Raw genomic sequence first — 22,419 nt, forward strand, 5'->3', positions numbered from 1 at the left:
CTCCCACGGCTGGTGTTCGGTGGTGCCCGCAGGGTGGCTTGGCACATATTCGCTCTCCAGCCTGTGCCCTCTGGCTCTTTCCTGCAGGGGTCTCTGTCCCCTCTCTATGGATGCAGGCGATCCAGCGTCTCCACACAAGCCCTACCCCCCTCCTCAATCCCTGCCTTTTGTGTGCCTGGAAGTCCCTCCATCCCGACAGCGGCTGTGGGCGGCCTCAGGCCGCGGCGTCTAGATGGAATTCCCAGCGCACCAGGAGTTCCTGTCCTGACCTCCCCGCTGGAAGCTCTGAGGCCCTTTGCACTCTCCAGGGATTTAGACCCAGAGCCCCTCAGGGACGCGGTAGGCCTGCTCCTGCCTCAGGGCCTCGCGCTCCACACCCAGCCCCACCGCACCTCCACAGAGACGTTTCCCTTACCGCCCACGTGGCCCCGAGGGTCACTCCCGTCACCTCTGGAATTGCGTCGCCAGCGCCTGGAACCGCAGTGAGCGGACACTGGGCAGATGAATGAATTTGTGCCTGGACGGCTCTCCAATTCGAACCCAGTTCTGCTGCCCTCTGAGGTCTCAACTGTTACGTGAGACAAATTAGGAGAGAAGCCCCTGGGCGCTCTGCCCCAGTCGCCGGAGTGTCCCCGCGGAGAGGCGGGGGCGGGCGGGGGACTCTGGCTGAGGCGGCCGGGCGGGGCGGGGCGGGGGCGGGTCCGAGGCTTAAGCCGGCGTCGGCGGGCTCCTGCCCCAGAGCACGGCGGAGCGGAGCGAAGCGCCAGGCAGTCCCGAGCAGAGGCCGGGCCCGCAGCCGCTCCGCCTTCCGGCCCGCAGAGCCCCGACGGCCGCACCGCGGGCTCCTCCCGCCCGCGAGGACACGCGCATGGCGTCCTGGGGGAGGCTCTGAGTGCGGGGTCGCGGCGCCGCAGGCCGCACCATGGCCCTGGAGCAGGCGCTGCAGGCGGCGCGGCAGGGCGAGCTGGACGTGCTGAGGTCGCTACACGCCGCCGGCCTGCTGGGGCCCTCGCTGCGGGACCCGCTGGACGCGCTGCCCGTGCATCACGCGGCCCGCGCCGGGAAGCTGCACTGTCTGCGCTTCCTGGTGGAGGAGGCCGCCCTCCCCGCCGCGGCCCGCGCCCGCAACGGCGCCACACCGGCCCACGACGCCGCCGCCACCGGCCACCTCGCCTGCCTGCAGTGGCTGCTGTCTCAGGGAGGCTGCAGAGTGCAGGTGGGTCCGCGCCGTTCGCCGGGGGTCCTGCGGCTTCCTTCTCAGGAGACATCCCTGGCCCAGAGCCCCCACGCCGGGGCTCAAGGATGGGTGGGGTTTGGCACCTCCTGGCCCAGCTGAGCCCTGCATGGAGCTCCTTCCAGAGGCCCTCAGGTGAGTGGGCTCCCTGGCTTGCGAGTACTCGGGCAGATGCCCTGGCGAGCCTGGGGGCTCCCTGGAAGCACACCTAGGTGATGGGAGCCAGAAGGGCGCTGCCTCCGTGGGGCTGGTAGTTACTAGTGCATACCAGGAGAGGGAAGGCACTGATCTGAAGTCCTGGAAGTGGGTGGGGACGTGAGGCCTGGGCAGCAGAGTCAGAAGCCCATGTCCTCCAGGGCTGGGTCTGAAAGGAGGCTGGGGAAAGTCCCACAGCCCAGGCAGAGCTACAGGTGACCCCAGCCAGTGTGTGGGGGAATGATGATGGGCCGTGGTAAATGGGGGTCATCGCATAACCCAGGCTGACCCCAGGACATCCGTGCTGTCAAGGCTCCCAGCTGTCAGCTGCTTCTCCAGCCCAGGCTGATTCTTGCTGCCCCCAGCCCCCACCTGGTCCCTCTGAGCAGTGACCTCCCACGGGCGTCCTGGCTGCTGAGAAGCAGATAGCCAGGCGACCTTCAGAGAGTTCCAAGCACAGGGAACAAGAAGTGCAGAGCCCTGAGGCCTGCACACTCCTGTCCTGTCGGGGGGGCTGGGGGCGGCAGCAGGCGGCCACGTATTCAGAGTGGTTGAGGAGGGTAGAAGCTGCCAGGGCCAGGCCAGAAGGTCTCCCAGGCCAAGGTTAGGGATTTGGATGAAATTCTGCTTGTGGGGACAGCCATGGAAGGGAGGAACCAGAACTGATTTTCCACTTAGACCACTGGGCTCCCTGGAGATGGAAGGGGAGGAGGCAGGCTTGCTATGGCCCGATGATGGCCAGGCCAGCCCACCTTCTGCATTCAGATAGAAGGCCCCCCACCCTTCCTGGGAGATGGCCCGTCCCATATCTCTCTGTGGGACCTGTTTTCAGGGCTTCCTGGCTACGTGGTCCATGCCCACTCTTTTGGGAGGTGTCATGCCTGCCTTATCTGGTGTCCAGGCCTAGCCGGAAGCCTCCCTTGCCAGAGCAGAGGAGCTGGGCAAAGCAGGTGGCCTTGGCCCCAGCTTATCAAGTCTCCTGCCCTCTGGGCCAGGCAGGCTTGGGTGCTGGGGGAGGAAGTGGTGGGGGGGATGACCTGGATCCTTGGGCTTCCCCAGCCCAGAGGGATAAGCTGCTTTAGGGTGTGGTCCACTGCATATGAGGCTCCTGGGGCCTGGACAGCTGTTGCTGCCTCAGGGACAGGCCAGAGCCCAGAGGCCTATATGGCCCTCTCCTTACAGTTTCCACCACTGAGGGGCCCAGAGCCAGTGAGACCCCTGGAGCCTCAGACCCTCAGTCCCCAAGGCCAGTAGGAAGGGAGTGCCTTTCTCAAGAGCTGGGGCTCAGGTCACATTTCACCATGGTTCTGCCTGGGTCCCCTCTAGCCAGCTCTGACCTTTGGGCTCAGAGCCCAAGATCAGAGTTTGGAACCAGTCTCTGGTCCCCCACCACTGGCTTTCTAGCACACAGAAGGGGCCTCAGTGTCCTCAGCTTCCTGTGGGCCATCACATTCTCTGCCCCATCTTCCTCCCTGCCTCCTGAGCAGGAGGCTGCCCCGCAGGCTCCGCAGGCTGCCTGATGACCCTGTCAGTGGCCTGGGGCCCCAGCTCCCTCCGTGCCCTCTTTCCCTGTGTTTCTCATAGGAGCCTCAGAGTTTCTCTTCCCATGTGATTCAGATTCCCGAGGCCTGGGGTCTCTTGCCGGCTCCTACTGCCTCTGCCACTCTGTGACCACAGCGCCCTCTCTCTGGGTACGGCAGGGCAGAGAGACTTCACTCCCTGACCCTAGTGAAGTGTGCCCACTGCCTCCTTCTGCCGCAACCCTGCCCACCCCTCTGTCGTCCATGTGCTTGGCTCTGGGAGGTTGTTCCATTCCAGAACTAGTACCCACTCGGCCAAGTGCAGCAGCCTCTGTGTCTAGACGTCTGGGTCCTTGGGGATTCTCCTCCCAGCCCAGGTCCCATAAGCACTCCCCTTCAGCCCCTTTCTCAGCAGACACACACATGGGGTGTGCACAGATGACACATTCAGCAGTTCTGGCCCCAAACCTCTGGCCCTTCCCACTCTGAGGTCCCTGGGGGAAGTTTTGTCCAAGCCTTCCCAGAGGCCACCACTAGCCTGCACCTAGCACCCCTGGCTGACTGACCTGGACCCGCCCACCAGCACCCAGCAACTTCCACCTCCACAGGGGCAAGAACACAGGCTGCTCCTGTGCGTGGGCGCTGGCAAGTCTGCCAGGGGAGGGGGCAGTTTTCTGCACTGAGGTTGGGTTGCTGGAGACGCCTCAAGGTGGAGGCTTCTGTTCCCATGTGACACCTAGGAAGGTAGAGAGAGAGGGGGCAAGTGTTGGAAGCAGGGGTTGCCCTTAGTCATGATGTGGCCCCACAGCCTCCTTCCTGGCCCTGCTCAGCCCAACAACCCTCTGTCACTCCTTCAGCCATTCCCTGAGCCCCGGGTGTCAGGGCTGCGGCCCTCGGCCTGGAGCCAGTCTCCTGCCATGGCAACCCGGTGCCTCTCACATGGACAGCCCACAGTCAGGACCTGCAGGCCTCTGAAAGCCGGGCACGGCGATGCTGCCTGTTGGCTATGGCTCAGAGAGGGCCACTTAGTTGCCCAAAGACAGCAGCAGGATTCAAACCGAGGATCCACTTGACCCCAAAAAACATTGCTGAGTGAGGCCTGGCCAATCTTTCCAGGGAAGGCAGAGAGCACACAGCTACCCCTGAGGCCTGTGGGAGTCTGGGAGTGGCCCAAGCCAGGGGCAGGGCAGGAACGGCCTTTAGGACTTGAACTGGCTCTCCTCCCACAGGACAAAGACAATTCTGGCGCCACAGTCTTGCATCTGGCTGCCCGCTTTGGCCACCCCGAGGTGGTGAACTGGCTGCTGCATCATGGCGGTGGGGACCCCACCGCAGCCACAGACATGGGCGCCCTGCCTATCCACTACGCTGCCGCCAAAGGAGACTTCCCCTCCCTGAGGCTTCTCATCGGGCACTACCCTGAGTAAGATCACCCCTCTTAAGGGGTCTTCTGGTTGGGCTGGGCCAGGACTTTGGGGGATGCCTGGGATCTGCCATGCCTCTCTGGCACTCCAGGGCAGTGATCCCTCCAGTGGCCATCCTGGTGCCAGAGGGCCAGGCCAGAGAGACGGCTCCCACTCAACATGAGATTTCTCCCCTCCTGGAAAACCCCTTCTGAGGCTGCTCCCAGAGTCCTGCAAGCAGGTGCCACCCGCATCCTCAGCCGGCCAGCTGCATGCAGCTGGACTTGGGAGGCTGGGCACGAAAGCCAAGGTCACCTATTTCCCTCAGGCTGCTTCTGTAGCAGGAGCTCTCTCTGGCTCAGGCTGTGCTCATTTGCAAGGTTGTTCAGGATGGAGTGGGAGACAGCAAGGGCAGGAGCGCCTTCTAGAACCTAGTCAAACAGGTGGAAGAGGAATCCCATCAGTTACCAAGCAGTTAAGAGAGAACTGCCCCTCCCAGACCCCCACCCCACCTCCTGGCCCCAGAGCCCCTGGCTGGAGGCCATCCAGAGAGCAGCCTGTCATCTCCTGTGGCCCCCTCAGCCATTCCCACTACCAAGGGAAACATGGGGCTCCCAAACCTCCTAGGGTGTGGGCTGGGAGCTCCCCTGGGTGGGGTGGGGGCTCGTACAGAGCAGGGGTATGTGTGAGTCTAGGGGAGGGAGGGAGGGACTCGGGTCTTAGATGCGCTTGGGGAGGCAGGGATCCGGGGAAAACCGCCCAGGCCCTGAGAGGTTGGGGTACCAGATGCCACAGGGGCCTGAGTGGGGAGTGGGGGGCTCTGACCAGTGACCCTTGTTAGTCTAAGTGGGAGCCTGGGATATAAATGTGGATGTGGACCCAGCCTCAGAACGAGAGCAGCTATGAGGTAAGAGGGTCTGGCCTGTCCCCACCACTGGTCAGTTCCTGGGTATTCCTGCAGGGCCCCTGGCCACCAGGGAGCAGGCTGGAGGCCAGTTCTCACCATGTGGCCATGTGGCAAGGTGGCCGCAGCTACAGCCTCTCGGGCCCATACACACTGGCGTGGATGTAGGGTGGCCCTAGGACCCACCAGGCTGGGCTCCAGTTGTCCCCTCGGCCCAGGACAAGGGAGCTGGGCCTGGCTCCTCCCTAAGAAGGGGCTCCCTGGTTTGGTTAGTGGGAGACCCAGCAGGTGCTGCCTGGGGAGGGGCTCTTCACAGCACAGCCAGCCCTGCCAGGCCTGCTTGGTGGCCGGTTTGGTATGAATTCACTGCCTCCAAACAAACTAGGGTTTGGATCATGTCAAAGTCAGTGGGATTTAGAGTAGGAGAAGCCCAGGGACCCCTGAGTAGAGGATCCCATCTGGCTCCTGGCAGCACCTCTTGGAGGCTGTCCCAGATTCCTGAGTTAGACTCTCCAGGTTGGGGCCTGGGAGCCACATGTGGGACATGCCCCCATCCTCACAGTGGTGATTCTGATGCATCTGTCCCACCCCCTCACTTCAAGCAGAGGAGAGGGACAGGTCTTGAGAGGGGAAGGTGCCCCTGATGGCGGGACCAATATGACCCAAGTGTGAACTGGAAGATGCTGAGCCCCCCTTCTGCAAGTGCTGGTGGGGCCCACCACCCCAGGCCTTCCTCACTGAGAAGGCAGGTGTAGGATGCACAACGATCCCCCTGTGGGCTGTGCAGTGGAACGTTCTCCAGGTCTCCAGGCCTGGGGGACCCTGGCCCCTTCCCAGGCCATGACAGGTGCTGGATGTGATTGGGCACTGGTGGTGACTCAGTGGCCAGATGGCCTGGACTGATGAGCCGCCAGCCCCCCAGGAGTCACCATGAATCTCAGGAAGGTAGACAGAGGGCTTGGGCTCTGTTCCCCACAGCCGCGTGTGACTCAGCTGATAAGAAGGTGTCTTTGTGTGGTTGCCAGGCTGGGCTCCAGCAGGAGGGGCGACTGGGAATTGGGGTTGGGGGATGGTGTACCCAGTTAGCCTCCTACCTCGGGGGTAGCGATTCCTACTCCCTCAGGCTGTGAATATGAGGGCTGGGAGCTGGGGAGAGCAGAGGCTTGAGCTGCCCCAGGCCACAGGCCCCAATCAAGGGACCCAGGTGGCCCAGCTTCATGCTCTCGATAGCCTCTGGGGCCTGATGTGAATTGCTCTGAATTATTCACAAGGCTCAGCTCTCTTGTTGGCGAGGGTGAGCACTGAGGGAGGCAGGGCTTCCGGACCTGCTGTTGGGAAACTCTATCCTGCCCAGGGGGGCTGTGGGCAGCCATGGGCCATGGAAGTGACATGCTGCAGAGGAGCTGGAAGGCTGGACAGCCTCGGGGGAGCCCAGCTAATTCCTGGGCTACACCTTGGGGGCTTATAATAGAAAGGACTTGAGATTGCAGGAAGTCTTGCACATCCCCCCACTTCCCCATCTATCCCCTTCATGGGGTCAAGTCTTCCCAGAAGCAAAGGAGTTGTCACAGTGACCGTAGGGGCTGCTGCCACATGTGACCCTCCCTCTGAGCCCCTATAGAAAAGGGATCTCTCAGTTGGGAGGCATGGGGCTGGCAGGAGCTGGGCTGGGGATGTTGAAGCCCTAGGTCTCAGGGAGATCCAGTTGGGAGGATTGGCCCTCCTGGGCAGGAGGTCCAGTGACTGATGGAGGGGAACAAGGAGTCCAGACTCCCAGTCAGGCCAGATTGAGAAGGCGCAAAGAGTAGATGCCCCTCAAGGCTGGTGGCCACCCTCCCAGGAGGGTCCTGGAGCCCAGGAGCTCACTCTGCTTCCCCCACGCCTGCTTCTGGCTGCCACAGGGCCTGAGCAGCTGGGCAGGGCTGTGGGAGGCAGAGTGGGGGAGCCAGGGCTCAGCTGGGAACCTCAGGCTTGAGCTTCCAGGCTGGAGAGTGGGGAGGCTCCAGGCTCTTCCCTGGGCCCTGAGTGCTGCCAGTCACAACAAGCCGAAAAACCAGTTAGCCCAGAGATTTTATCAACTTCACCAGGTGGCTCCTTCCCCCAAAGCCTCCCCTATACCCAACCAGACAAGACTGGGGTGGGGTTGGAAAGTACCGGTGGCTGGGCACAGTGGCTCACGCCCGTAATCCCAGCACTTTGGGAGGCTGAGGCAGGTGGATCATCTGAGGTCAGGAGTTCAAGACCAGCCTGACCAATGTGGTGAAACCCTGTCTCTACTAAAAGTACAAAAATTAGCTGGGTGTGGTGGCACATGCCTGTAATCCCATCTGCTCAGGTGGCTGAGACAGGAGAATTGTTTGAACCAGGGAGGTGGAGGTTGCAGTGAGCCAAGATCATGCCATTGCACTCCAGCCTGGTGACAGAGCGAGACTCCGTCTCAAAAAAAAAAAAAAAAAAAAAAGAGGGGAGGCAGAAGAGGGGAGGGGAGGAAAGGGGAACCTGGGCCAGGAGTCAGAACAAACCCAGAACAGCTCCTGCCTGCTGAGTACCTTCTAGGGGCCTGGCACCACCCAGTGCCATCTGAGCCACACAACCACCCTGAGCAGTAGCAGTGTAATCAACCCATTTACAGATGGACTCATTCAACTAATGTTTATTGAGCAACTTCCATGGAGCAGGTGATATTCTAAATGCCAGTGATATGCTGGTGAACCACGAGGCTCTCTGCCTCGTGGAGCTGACAGGTTCAGAAATGGTGTTTTAGAGAGGCTGATCCACCAGCTGTGGTCACCACTGGCTTGCTGTGTGACCTTGGGCAGACTGTACCTCCTCTCTGGGTCTCTTTCCCACTCCTGGTCCAGGTCCTAATCGCTCAGGGCCTTTCAAGTTCACTGAAGACTTCCCCTTTTCCCTTCCTTTGTGCAGAGCTTCACAGTGCCTGGCTGCTCCACAGCCCAGCTGAGCCTGAGGGGTTCAGGCAGCCCCCGTCTGGGACAGAAAGGAGGTTTCTTGGGAAGCCCCAGCAACTCACAGCTTAGGGAGCCCCAGGGCCCAGGGCTCACCTCTCCCCCTTAGAAGGCTGGAGGCTCTGCCTAGGCCGGCCCCTTTCCTGCTAGGCCCCTGCTTCTGTCACAGGCCATGGGCCGTTGGGTCTCACTCCTTTTTAATCACCAGCCCCTGTCGACCTTTGGTGTCTGTCAGGTCATCTGGCATTGGGGCCTGGGGGCAGGGCCTGTGTCTATAGTGGGGAAGTGGTTACCATCCAGGTGGAGGCTCTGAGAAAGGAAGGACCTGGTAGAGTCAGGAGAAGCCCCTCACAGCAGGTGAGGGCACAGACCCCCATCTTATGTCTCCACTAGCAGCTCCTGGTGTCAGCTGTCATCTAACTGGGGCTGGTGCCCCTGCCCTACTCATCTAAAGAGGAGAGCTGAGCCTTGAGCCCTGGGGCTCTGTAAGCGGTGAGCTGCTGGGGCATCCCAGGGCTTTCAAGAAACCCCCTTTCTGCCCCATGATGGGGCTACCTGAACCCCTCGGGCTCAGCTGGGCCATAGGAGCAGCCACACTCTGTGAGGCTGTGCACTAAGGAAGGGAAAAGGGAAAGTCTCCAGTGAGCCTGAAAGGCCCTGAGCGGTTAGGACCAGGACATGGCCTTCTTCCGTCCAGCTCCACCCACAGCCTTTGAAAATACAAGTCCTGGCCGGGCGTAGTTGCTCACACCTGTAATCCAAGCACTTTGGAGGCCAAGGCAGGTGGATCACATGAGGTCGGGAGTTCAAGACCTGCCTGACCAACATGGTGAAACCCTGTCTTAAAAAAAAATTTTTTTTTAAATACAAGTCCCGCCAAGCACAGTGGCTCACGCCTGTAATCCCAGCACTTTGGGAGGCAGAGGTGGGTGGATCACGAGGTCAGGAGTTCGAGACCAGCCTGGCCATATGGTGAAACGCTGTCTCTACTGAAAAATAAAAAAATTAGCCACGCGTGGTGGCTCGCACCTGTAGTCCCAGCTACTCAGGAGGCTGAGGCAGGAGAATCACTGGAACCCTGGAGGCAGAGGTTGCAGTGAGCCAAGATCACACCACTGCACTCCAGCGTGAGTGACAGAGCGAGACCCCATCTCAAAAAAAAAAAAAGAGAAGTCCTGGTCGGTGGGCTCACACCTGTAATCCCAGCACTTTGGGAGGTCGAGGCGGGCGGATCACCTGAGGTCAAGAGTTTGAGACCAGCCTGGCTAACATGGTGAAACCCGGTCTCAACTAAAAATACAAAAATTAGCCGGGCATGGTGGCAGTCATCTGGAATCTCAGCTACTTGGGAGGCTGAGGCAAGAGAGAATTGCTTGAAGCCGGAAGGCAGAGGGTGCAGCAAGCTGAGACTGCACCACAGCACTCCAGCCTGGGCAACAGAGCAAGACTTCATAGAAAAAAAAAAAAGAAAGAGCAAGTCTTGTCACAGGCTCCTGGCCACTGATAGGGAAGGCCACTCACTTCCTTACAATGTCCCAGAGGCTGTCCCTCCTCCAGGCTATGGTCCCCTCCAACAGGCCAGCACCCCTTCCTTCACAGAGGCTGATCCTTCCGCAGGGATCAGAGACCCCCGCCTGCTCTCTGCCCTCCTCCAAGTCTTTGCTCAGACCTCACTTCCTCAGCAAGGCCAACCCTGAGCCTCACTGAAATTGTCACCAGCGCCCACAATGTGCACTCACTCCCCTGCTGGCCTAGTTCCCTGCTGTTTTTTTTTTTTTTTTGAGACTTGAGTCTTGCTCTGTCACCGAGGCTGGAGTGCAGTAGTGTGATCTCTACTCACAGCAACAAGCAATTTTCCCACCTCAGCCTCCTGAGTAGCTGGGATTACAGGTGCACACCATTATGCCTGGCCAACTTTTGTATTATTAGTAGAGACGGGGTTTCACCATGTTGTCCAGGCTGGTCTTGAACTGCTGACCTCAGGTGATCCACCTGCTTTGGCCTCCCAAAGTGCTGGGATTACAGGCATGCACCTCCGCACCTGGGCTCCCGGCTGCCCTTATGGTGACCTGACTTTTCGTCCTGTGTGCATCCTGTGTGACAGCCGAAAGCCAGGCCCAGCAAGAGGCCCCAAGACACATTTGATCTCTTCACTCCCTGCACACCCATATTTCCGGCCAGGCCCTGCAGCACACAGGCAGATGCGTTTTCATTCCGTCTGTCCCTGAATAATGAGGCCAGGGGCTTTGTCTTCCCAGCTCTGTATGCCCGGACCCTGACTCCAGTAAACGTCTGCTGAATGAGTGGGTTGTGGAACCCCAGGGATTTGTCCACGCTGCCTACAGCTCATTGCCTGTGACCCCAGACAAAAACCCCTTCTGGGCATCCCCCAGCCCATCTGGCAAATGGACCTAACCTACCCTACCAGGCTGAGGCCATGAGTGAAAAGACATCCCCTACTCCTGGCCTGGCTGTCCCTTCTCACATTTATTCATTCAACAAACAGCAACTGGGTACACGCAACTGCCCGGCCCGTCAGCATGAGGGACACAGTGTGCCCCTTCAGCCACACATTCTTCTATCCACACGTGTGTGGGTCTGAGGAAGAAAATAACAAGATCATTCAGGAGTGACAAGTGCCATGCAGTAAAATGGGCAATTTGGTAGGAAGTGATGGGGATGGTCTTTTAAGTCGAGGGGTCAGGGTCAGGGAAGCCAGGCGTCTTTGAGGAGGGGAGAGCTGAGACCCTAATAAAAAAGAGGGTTGGCCTCCAGGCCCTGCCATGACAGAACTGGCAGTGATGTGGGGAGGTGTAGAGGCCTGAGGGGGGGCCAGGAGTTTCGCCTAATTGTGGGCCAGGAGGAAGACCTGGGAGGCTGGGAGAGTTTCGGGCTTCTGGGAAGATTCCCTGCTAGCCGATGGGCTGGCGTGTAGAACCTTCCTCAAACCAGGGCTCTGTTTCTTCCCTGGGCCAGGCCTAGTTGGAAATCTTTTTTTTTTTTGAGATGGAGTCTCACTCTGTCACGCAGGCTGGAGTGCATTGGCGCAATCTCGGCTCACTGCAACCTCCGCCTCCCGGGTTCAAGAGATTCTCCTGCCTCAGCCTCCTGAGTACCTGGAATTACAGTCACCCACCACTATGCCTGGTTAATGTTTTTTGGTTTTTTTTTTTGAGACAGAGTCTCACTTTGTTGCCCAGACTGGAGTGCAATGGCACGATCTTGGCTCACTGCAGCCTCCGCCTCCCAGGTTCAGGCAATTCTCCTGCCTCAACCTCCTGAGTAGCTGGGATTACAGGCACATACTATTATGCCCGGCTAATTTTTCTATTTTTGTAGAGACGGGGTTTCGCCATGTTGGCCAGGCTGATCTCAGGTGATCTGCCCACCTTGGCCTCCCAAAGTGCTAGGATTACAGGCATGAGTCACCGCGCCTGGCTTCAAATTTTTTGCATTTTTAGTAGAAATGGGGTTTCACCATGTTGGGCAGGCTGATCTCGACCTCCTGACCTTGTGATCCTCCCACCTCAGCCTCCCAAAGTGCCAGGATTACAGGCATAAGCCACTGTGCCTGGCCCGGGAAGCTTTTAACATAGTCCAGGAGGCGTGACTGGAGGACGCCAAGAGCCACCAAAGGCTCCATGAATGTCAATTCAAAGCAGTCATAGACCGCAACCGGACTGATCCTCGGAGGCACAGCCTCTTCCTGATCTCCCTTTGGGGAGGCATTACTGACAGCGGGGAGGGCCACGGGAATCATTCTTCAGCCCAAGTCTGGCTCCCTGGGCAACTCACTCCCTGCTCCCTGTGGCGGCGTTGACAGTGAGCTGGCACAAATCTCTGCCAGAGATTCCCACAGCCCACACGGGTGTCCCATGTTTCTTTTGTGCAATCAGAGGTGACTTGATGAATAGTTACAGTTCGTCCATAGCATCTTTGTTCCCAAGAGAAAGAAAACAAATCATGATTTATATGCTCATTGCCAGGGAGCCTCTGACCTACAAAGAGGGCTTGGGTCAAAGTCGGGGGAAAGGGCAAGGGCTTGTTCTGGGTGCACTTTTCTGTGGCTGTCACTGTCACTGTGGTCTGGGCTAGAGCTGGTAGGGGTCTGGGGTCAAAGGTCTCCCCCAAGACCCATCCTCTTCCCTCTAGGTTATGTTCCCCACAACAGAAATGATACCCAGCCAGGCCTGTGCTTGGCACAGCCCAGCCATGGGCCCTCTTGGTGGCTAGTCCTCCCAGACACAGGAAAGAAGAACCCTAAAGTTGAGCGGTGGATGGGCACCAGGCACCAGTCTCTGCAGGCACTCCTCAGGCGTTCCGCACAGGGTCAGGATGACGACTGTTGCCCCCATTTCATGGATGGGTTTGGGACACAAAGAGACAGGAAGTGAGACTGTAGCACAGCTCAAAGTCACGGGACTTGAACTAGGTCCTCCTTATCCTACAGGCCCTTCTAGGGGCTATGCCCCAGCAGCTGGGAAAGAGGGCTCCTGAGTTCCCAGCGGGGAAGGGCAGTGGTCTGTGCAATGGGAGGGAGGGAGGCAGAGGGACAGACCGACCAAGAGCAGGAGGGGTGCAGGCGTGAACACTTGTTTTTGTTTTGTTTTGTTTTTGAGACAGAGTCTTGGGCTGTCACCCAGGCTGGAGTACAGTGGTACGATCTCGGCTCACTGCAACCTCCGCCTCTGGGTTCAAGTGATTCTCCTGCTTCAGCCTCCTTAGTAGCTGGGATTACAGGTGTGCACCACCATGCCCGGCTAATTTTTGTATTTTTAGTAGAGACAAGGCTTCACCATGTTGGTTAGGCAGGTCTCGAACTCCTGACTTCATGATCCACCCGCCTCGGCCTCCCAAAGTCCTGGGATTACAGGCGTGAACCACTGCGCTCGGCCAGACGTGACACATTTGGAGTCTGAAGCAGGCTCTGCGTAAGACCCAGGTTCAAATCAGGGCTCTGCCTTTTTCTCATAGAGTGATGTTAGCTCTCTGTGCCTCAGTTTCCTCATCTGTACCAGGAGAACAATGCCAACACCTGTCCTGTCAGGTTGTTACGAGGACCAGCTGAGAGACTGTGTGTGTCGTACTCATCCCAGTGCCTGAGACAGAGTAATCAGTAATCATTCAGTAAATGGTGGCTGCCATCACTAGTATTATTATATCCTATTAGTACTTTTGTTAATTCCTCTCTCCAGTGATGGGAATTTTGTTTCTTTTCTCATTTATGCATTTATTTATTTTAGAGACAGGGTCTTGCTCTGACACGGAGGCTGGAGTGCAGTGGTGTGGTCATAGTTCACTACAGCCTCAACTTCCTAGACTCAAGTGATCCTCCCTCCTCAGCCTCCTGAGTGGCTGGAACTACAGGTGTGCACCACCACACCTGGCTAATTTTTATATTGTTTGTAGAGACAGGGGTCTCACTATGTTGCCCAGGCTGGTCTCGAACTCCTAGGCTTAAGCCATCCTCTTGCTTTGGCCTCCCAAGGTGCTTGGATTCCAGGCGTGATGGGAATTTTATTTTGGTCTTTCCGCTCATCCATATCTTTGTAATACTCCCGAGTGACTGAGAGTAACTGTTTTTCTTGCCCTCAGGCCAAGGGGGAAGGGGATGTTGAGCCAGGACCCCTCCCACCCAGCCCATCAGCATATCTGCCCCATGTTCTGGGGTCTTCCAGGCTGGAGTCTCTGACTCCAGAATGGGGCTCATGAGTGCAGAGGATGTAATACTAATAAGAATTAGGCCGGGCTTGGTGGTTTGAGGCTGTAATCCCAGAACTTTGGGAGGCTGAGGTGGGCAGATCACCTGAGGTTGGGAGTTCAAGACCAGCCTGACCAACACGGAGAAACCTCATCTCTACCAAATATACAAAATTAGCTGGGCACGGTAGTGCATGCCTGTAATCCCAGCTACTTGGGAGGCTGAGGCATAAGAATCACTTGAACCTAGGGGGCGGAGGTTGTGACGAGCAGAGATCGAGCCATTGCGCTCTAGCCTGGGCAACAAGAGCGAAACTCCATCTCAAAAAAAAAAAAAGAATGGTGACAAGCTCCAGCACTTACTGAAGGCTTATTCTGTGCCAGGAACTTGGGAGTGCCAGCCAGCAGCCCTGCAGGAGGCTGTGGGTACCACTGCCTCCTGCTGCTCAGATCCTGCTTGGTGCCAGCTTCTCAGACCTTCTCTGGCTGGCTGGGCACCCCTGGGTCATGGATCTCTGCCAAGTGGGGGGTGCTGGGAGAGCAGAGCTCACCGCAGGTCTACCCCACCTAGCTGTCACACCGACATGGGCCTCTGCAGAAAGAACCCAGTGTGCCCCACCAGCCCCCGAGTCCCAGGACCCTGGCACTCACTGTGCCTTGGTTACGGGGTGAATAATTTAGGCCGCTGAGTGTTGGTCATGAAATATTAAACAGCCTGTTCCTGATGCACAGCGTGTGAGTGTGCGTGGGGGTGACACTGGCACTGGGATGTGGAGGCTGGAGGTCACAAGCCAGCATGTTTCTGAAGATAAGTACGTGGCTGAGTCTTCTGTCTTCCTCATCTGTGTTGACAGGACCCCCTCTGGACCACCAGGCATGGTGCCTGCTCTCTGTACCACCATGAAGTGCCAGGCCCAGCATCAGCCCCATCAAATGGCAGCACTGTGTCTAGGGAGTGTAGAGGGAGGAGAAATCAGTGAGTGGGGGTCCGTGGGGGGCTGCAGATAGCCTTGGGGTCTCAGGAATCAGGGAAGTGGACACAGAACCAGGACTTTGGGGACAGGAAGATGCTGGCCGGGAGGGTCTCAGGATGTGTGTGAGAGGGAGGGAGAGGGCACACATGATGGGGAGCAGAAGAGGTCTAAGTCATGTTGGGAAGAGGGTGGATGGGCAAAGGGGGGGGTGGCCTGATGGACATTCATAGGCAGGGAACAAGTGGATGAGAGGTTGAATGGGTGAGCGAGGGGTAGACATGGGTTTGAGCATGTGGTTGATCTGGGGGCTGATAGACTGGGGGAGGTAGATGGGGAGGATGTGAATGTAGGGCTGAGGACCCCACAGGGTCTAGTGGCTCTTGCCCCAAGCCTGCCATACAGCAGGTATCTTTACGATACTGAACACTGCCACCTGGACCATGGGTTCCTGTCCTGGTATAACTGTTTTCCCTTAAATCATGCTCTGCACTGTCTGCCCCAGACATTCCTTCGACTATAATCTGCTCATTCCTTAATTCATGCTCTGCACTGTGTCTACTCTAGACATTCCTCTGATTGTGAACTAAGATACAGTTTTATATATATATATATATAGGGAAATAACTGAGTGGTAAGATATTCTTTAGGCACTCACTCTATGAACTAACATGATTATATAGAGAGGATTATATAAAGGGAAATAACTAAGTAGTGACACCGTAAACTGAGATATTCCCCAAGCCCTAATTCTATAAACCAATATAAGATTATATGAAGGATTATATAAAAGGAAATAACTGAGTAGTAACACTATAAACTAAGATATTCTTCAGGCCTTAATTGTGCCAGGATTCTGCCTTAGCTCGCCTTCCTCCGTACCTATATGGGGGGTTACCCACATGTGAAGTCCAGTGAAGAATTGCACCTCCTGGGCACAAAACGTGAATTGGAACACAATAGGACCCGGCACCCCCTCCCGCCCCCCCCCATATAGGTCTGGGGGTATGTTGTGGCTCCACCTAGTGTTCCCTAGTGGTAACTGCACCCTGGGCTGTTCACATCCAGCAGCGCAGCAGCCAGGACAGCTCTCCTGTTCCCCAGTTAGGCTCCCTCTGGGCTGGGAGAGCAAGGATAAGGGACAGTGATAGCCAGAAGCTAGGCCCTAGGAGAAGCCCCTGAGACATATTCCATCTCTTCACTCCCTGCATACCCATATTGCTGGCCAGGCCTTGCATCGCACAGACAGATGTGTGTTCAAATGCCACTTACCAGCTGTGTGACCAAGGAGAGAACTGAGTCTGTGCCTGTTGTGGGACTGTGGGGAATAGCAGAGAGTCTGGGCCTTCCAGTCCCACCTGTGAGCCTCCCCAGCTGCAGCTGCAGCATTAATTGAATTCTGATTCTGGCAGGTGCCCTGCCAGGTGCCTTACAGGTGTCATCTGTTGATGTGACCAGTAAATTAATAAAAATAGTTGATGGCTGAGTGCGGTGGTTCACACCTGTAATTCCAGTACTTTGGGAGGCCTGATCACTTGAGCTCAGGAGTTTGAGATCAGCCTGGAAAAAAAAAACATCTCTACTAAAAATACAAAAATTAGCTGGGCCTGGTGGCACATGCCTGTAGTCCCAGCTACTCAAAAGGCTGAGGCAGGAGAATCACTTGAACCTGGAAGGTGGAGGCTGCAGTGAGCCGAGATTGCACCACTGCACTCCAGCCTGGACGACAGAGCAAGACCCTGTCTCAAAAAAAAAAAAAAAAATAGTTGACAATATGGCATTCACTGGGTACTTTACCATGGCAAGACACCATGCTAGCTCCAATTTCCCCTCCACAAAATGAGAATGACAATAGGACTTGAGAAGAACCTGGGCCAGGTGTACTGGCTCACCCCTGTAATCCCAACACTTTGGGAGCCGAAGCAGATGGATCACTTGAGGTCAGGAATTCCAGACCAGACTGGCCAACATGGCGAAACTGAGTTTCTACTAAAAATACAAAAATTAGCTGGGCGTGGTGGCACATTCCTGTAGTCCCAGATACTTGGGAGGCTGAGGCAGAAGAATGGCTTGAACCCGGGAGGTGGAGGTTGCAGTGAGCCGAGATCGCTCCATTGCACTCCAGCCTAGGTGACAGAGCAAGACTCTGTCTCAAAAAAATAAAAAAAGAGGAACCTGCCTGCTAGCGCCATGGCCGGGAGCTAGCGCAGCAGAAGCGTTCAGTACATGGCGGACATCCGGAAGGCTGCCAGATTAATAAAAACGGCAACAACAAAACCCAGGATGTTGGACTAGCTTTAAATCTCAGATAATGAGCTGTATTTTCGTACAAGTATGTCCCATGCAATATTTGAGATATAGAATACTAAAGCATTATTTGTTTATCTGAAATTCAGATTGAACTGGGTGAACTGTATTTTGTCTGGCAACCCTTACCACCCAGCCCTCGGGGAACTCAGTCTTCTCGCGGAGGCAAAGGTCAAAATCAGTTATGGTCAACCAAGCATGACAGGCCATGCACACACTGGCCCTGGGCAGTGTGGGGCAGAGGCCAGGAAGGGGAAAATAAATCAGGGTGGCTCTCATGGAGGAGTGTTGGGTTCTGAGTCTTCAAGAGGGAGGAAGATGGAAGGGCATTCCAGATGGAGGGGGCTCACTATGAAAGGGATAGAGGTCAGACAGCAGGTGTGAGGACTCACGGTGACAGTGGATGAGAGTGGTGGAGTAGAGGCCGGCTCACCACATCCTTGTAGACCTCGATTAAAAAGTAGGACTTAGGCAGGGCAGTGCTCCGTCGGACGCCCCCAGGGGCCTCTCAGGGAGGGTGGCACAGGACTCAGCCCAGAGGCACCTCCCAGGATGACAACGGGCGGGTGACAGAGCCCTCTCCCACCCACTCTCCGTGCGGTCCAGGGCTCCCTGGGAGAGGACCGGGGGTGAGGCGTAAGGAGGCCTCTGAGGGGGTGAGGCACTGAGAGCCCACCGTGGGCGCTCTTTCTCCACAGAGGAGTGAATGCCCAAACCAAGAACGGTGCCACGCCCCTGTACCTGGCGTGCCAGGAGGGCCACCTGGAGGTGACGCAGTACCTGGTGCAGGAGTGCGGCGCGGACCCGCACGCGCGCGCCCACGATGGCATGACCCCGCTGCATGCCGCGGCGCAGATGGGCCACAGCCCGGTCATCGTGTGGCTGGTGAGCTCCGGGCCCGGGCGGGGCGGAGCCTGCAGGGCGGGGCGTGGAGTGGGTGGGGAGGGGCGGCTCCATTAGGGATGGGGCGGGGCCTGGCGCCCAGTCCCCGCCCCTCTCCCCGCCCCTCCCGCTCAGGTGAGCTGCACCGACGTGAGCCTGTCAGAGCAGGACAAAGACGGCGCCACCGCCATGCACTTCGCGGCGAGCCGCGGTCACACCAAGGTGCTCAGCTGGCTACTGCTGCACGGCGGGGAGATCTCGGCCGACCTTTGGGGCGGGACCCCTCTGCACGACGCCGCTGAGAACGGGGAGCTGGAGGTCAGCGCGGGCCCGGGGTGGGGGCGCGCGCCCTCTGCCGGCACTGCGCTCTCTGCAGTACCCTGCCGGGGCGCGGGGTTCTCGGTTCGCGGCTGTGGCCGGGTCCTCACTGCATGCCCCCACAGTGCTGCCAGATCCTGGTAGTGAACGGCGCGGAGCTGGACGTCCGCGACCGCGACGGGTACACGGCCGCCGACCTGTCGGACTTCAACGGCCACAGCCACTGCACCCGCTACCTGCGCACGGTGGAGAACCTGGTATGGCCACTGCGCTGCTCCTGTCGCATTATCTCTTCTCGTCCCCTACCCCAGTGGTGGTGTCGTCACCCCTTTTACCAAGGAGGAAGCTGAGGTTCAGGGACCCCACACGACCTCTCAGCCCAGAACCATTGCCTTCTGGGGACTGAGGGAGTAGAGGCACAAAGGTTAACAGAAAGAGGACAGGGAAGAACCGGGTCACCTCAAGGGGTAAGGCTGGAGAAATCACAACATACGCCCCACTGGGAACAGTAAGGCTCATTCACTGCCCATAGACATTAGCTTGGATATAAGTCACAGCCACCCTCTGCAGAAGAGGGTGTAAGTGTCCCATTCCACAGATGGATAAACTGAGTCTGTGGGGCACCAAGATCACATCACCAATAAATGGTAGAGTGGAGAACCTGCCTCCGATGGCCATGGCATCTGTACATTTGCTGACCTCATGGCTGCTTCATAACTGGAAATCTACGCTACTCTTTTTAAATTACTTTATTATAGTGAGACAGCCATGAAGTGACCCATTGGGGTTTGATCTCAGCTGTGGGTGTCTCGAAGTGCAGGGCGCTGCACCATCTGGTACAATACCTGCTTTGAGGCAATGGGCAGGAAAGAGAGTGGGCCTCGCAGGAGACCACACAAGGATGTGGACCAGCTCCTGGCCATGGAGGGGCTGCGAGTGAGGGCCGGAGGGGAGGAGGCAGATGGTTCGTGCTCTGAGCAGCATCTATCCATCTGCCCTGCCTGTCAGCACAGGGGAATGGTCCAGACTCTGGGGGCTGCAGAAAACAGCAAGGCCCAGAGGCCAGAGGCTGCAGGTGGGCCTGAGGATGAACTTCCCCCAAGAAAGAGTCTTCGGAAGAGAATGAGTGTCACTGTGGTATACAAGCAGAATGGACACTAGGAAGGGCATTTCTACATCCATGGCGAGTTCCCTTGAGCTAAAAGAGTCTGTGACTCTCTTGAGGGACTGTGGGGGGGGGTGGCATCAGAGCCCAGGGCATGTGAGGGCCTCCCTGGGTGCAGCTGCTAGCAGTCATAGAACAGCAAACACCATTCATTAGATTCTGACTTAGGCAGGTACCCTGCCAAGTGCCTTAAAGGTGTCATCTCAGTTACTCTTTACAGTACAGGCTCATGCCTATAATCACTGCACTTTAGGAGGCTGAGAGGCGGGCAGATCACCTGAGGTCAGGAGTTCCAGACTAGCCTGACCAACGTGGAGAAACCCCACCTCTACTAAAAATATGAAATTAGCCGGGTGTGGTGAGGCATGCCTGTAGTCCCAGCTACTTGGGAGGCTGAGGCAGTAGAATCACCTGAACCTGGGAGTCGGAGGTTGTGGTGAGCCAAGATCATGCCATTGTGCTCCAGCCTGAACAACAAGAGCAAAACTCTCTCAAAAAAAAAAAATAATAATAATAGTTGACAGGCCGGGCACAGTGGCTCATGCCTGTAATACCTGCACTTTGGGAGGCCAAGGCTGATGGATCACCTGAGGTCAGGAGCTTGAGACCAGCCTGGCCAACATGATGAAACCCCATCTCTACTAAATGTACAAAAATTAGCTGGGCGTGGTGGTGACCGTCTTTAATCCCAACTATTCGGGAGGTTGAGGCAGGAAAATCGCTTGAACCCAGGAGGTGGAGTTTGCAGTGAGCCGAGATTGCACCACCGAAATCCAGTCTGGGCAACAAGAATGAGACTCTGTCTCAAAAAAAAAAAAAAATATATATATATATATATATATATATATTTGACAATATGGCGTGTACTGGGTGCCATGTCCTGAGTTCAGCAGGACTGGTAGTGCCCTTATCCCCATTTGCAGATAAAGAAACTTAGGCACAATGCGTAGGTGACCCGGGATGACACAGCTAGTAAGTGAGGGAGGGGAAGTTTGAAGCCACTGTCCCAGGCTGCAGAGCTGGAATCCCAGCCTCTTATCTGCTGCCCATGGGGGTCAGGGCTGGGTACCCTCTGCACCTATTGCTGTTGGCCAGGTAAAAAGCACCTTTGGGTGCTTCCCAAGCCACCTTCTGTGGCTCCCCCTGACTCCTGGAGTAGGCAGCAGGGCCTGGTCCCCTCACCCAAGCAGGCCCAGCTGCGGCAGTGACAGATCCAAGCCACGGAAGATGCTGGCCCAGAAAAGGCAAACACTCCCGCAGAGCCCCTAATTACAGGGCCAATGAGCGTGGCCGCCGAGCTGTTACCTGGTGCCAGGCCTGCCTCTCTCTCCCAGGGGGCCTGTGACACTTCTTAGGCAGGGAGGGGGCACGGGGCAAGGAGGCGCAGGCCTGGGCAGGAGGCAGCGGAGCAAGCAGGCTTGTCGGCAGCTGGGGCAGCATGGGCAATGTAAGCAGGACCCCCACCCCCGCCCCCTCTGCACCGGGAGGGGACAGGCCTGTGGTTAGACGCATAGACCGGGTGGGGCGAGGGTAATGGCAGCCTGCCCATCCCCAATCAGCTGACCATCCAGGCCCCACCCCTACCCTAAGGGCTCCATTAGGAGACAGGCCGGTCTGGTGTTAGGAGTCTGCCCCAGGTCCCAGGTTGGGCCAGGAGAGCCAGCTTGGTAGCCAGGTAAGTGGAGGTGGGCCTGTGCTGTGCCCCTCCCCACAGAACCATTGGAGCCAAGGCCCTCTGCCCATCTGCCAATCTGCTGATTGTGGACAGAAGGCCAATCTCCTGGCAGTTCTCCCCTTGGGGTGCAGCCCAAGGCCCCCTCCTCATCAATCTCTCCACTCTCCTAATCAGGGAGGAGCCAGCAGAGGGAGTTTCCCAGGAACCCGGTCCTGCTGCCTGGCGGGGCTGGGCTCAAATCTTAACCTGGAGGAAGCTGAGACCCACTAGTGATGGGGAAGGGACTAGTGATGGGGAAGGGGCCCTGGAGAGAGGTGTGGCTTGGCCAAGATCCCACAGCAAAGGCATGGCTGAGGGTGACCTTGGCCTGGAGGGCGACCTGTCTTGGGGTGCACTGGCCCTCATGGCCTCCCTGCCTCCCCTTCAGAGCGTGGAGCACCGTGTGCTGTCCCGGGATCCCTCTGCTGAGCTGGAGGTGAAGCAGCTGGACTCAGGCATGTCCTCACCCAACACCACCGTGTCGGTCCAGCCGCTGAACTTTGACCTCAGCTCACCGGCCAGCACCCTCTCCAACTACGACTCCTGTTCCTCCAGCCACTCCAGCATCAAAGGCCAGTGCCCTCCTCGCAGTGAGTGTGCCCTGGAGGTAGAGGGGGAGGGAGGGGAGACCGAAGCCAGACTACTGGGCCATGAGAGCTGGCCTTGGGCCGCCTGCCACAGCCAGTATCGGAGTTTTACCCCCATTGCCTGCTCTTAAACATGGGGAGGAGACCCCTTCTGGTGAGAGACAGATGTCACTCATGCTTATGTGTGCTTATCACAAACATACATGTACATCCACATGTACTCTCCCCACCCACAAAATCCACGTGTCCCACCCACCATTCATTATTCTCAGCTACTCACACACAAAAGTGCACACTTGTACATACAACATGCAGATATGAGCATACACAAAGAGCCGTGCAAAATCTGCACATACCCACCTTATGCACAAGCACACGATGCTCTATTTCCATACTCCAGATGCACACACACACAACCGTGTCCACAGAGCAACGCACATACATTCAAACATCCACAGACACGCAATCATCTAGGCAGAAGGCGGGTAAGTGTTTACACATACCCTGACCACGCCCTGGGCATGGGCGTCCGTCCACTTGCAGTGCCTGCTTC

General features: G+C 57.3%; 1 protein-coding gene across 14 annotated transcripts in view; it reads left to right on the forward strand.

Moving 5' to 3' along the window:
* The first annotated feature begins 737 nt into the window (after positions 1 to 737).
* Positions 738 to 22,419, forward strand: part of ESPN (espin) — a 37,246-nt gene continuing 15,564 nt past the window's right edge. For 11 of the 14 annotated variants that reach the window (XM_078330221.1, XM_078330222.1, XM_035307568.3 and 8 more), the window contains exons 1-6: positions 738 to 1,216; positions 4,179 to 4,372; positions 17,899 to 18,085; positions 18,218 to 18,400; positions 18,526 to 18,657; positions 21,668 to 21,869. In XM_078330221.1, coding sequence (XP_078186347.1) covers positions 923 to 1,216; positions 4,179 to 4,372; positions 17,899 to 18,085; positions 18,218 to 18,400; positions 18,526 to 18,657; positions 21,668 to 21,869 — 1,192 coding nt within the window. In that variant the 5' untranslated portion in view covers positions 738 to 922. Of the gene's footprint in view, positions 1,217 to 4,178; positions 4,373 to 17,898; positions 18,086 to 18,217; positions 18,401 to 18,525; positions 18,658 to 21,161; positions 21,241 to 21,667; positions 21,870 to 22,419 lie in introns of those variants that run through there. The other 3 variants (XM_078330219.1, XM_054236865.2, XM_078330220.1) reach the window with 1 other exon arrangement.

This window comes from Callithrix jacchus, chromosome 7 (genome assembly GCF_049354715.1).
Source record: "Callithrix jacchus isolate 240 chromosome 7, calJac240_pri, whole genome shotgun sequence".
NCBI classification, from domain to species: domain Eukaryota; kingdom Metazoa; phylum Chordata; class Mammalia; order Primates; family Cebidae; genus Callithrix; species Callithrix jacchus.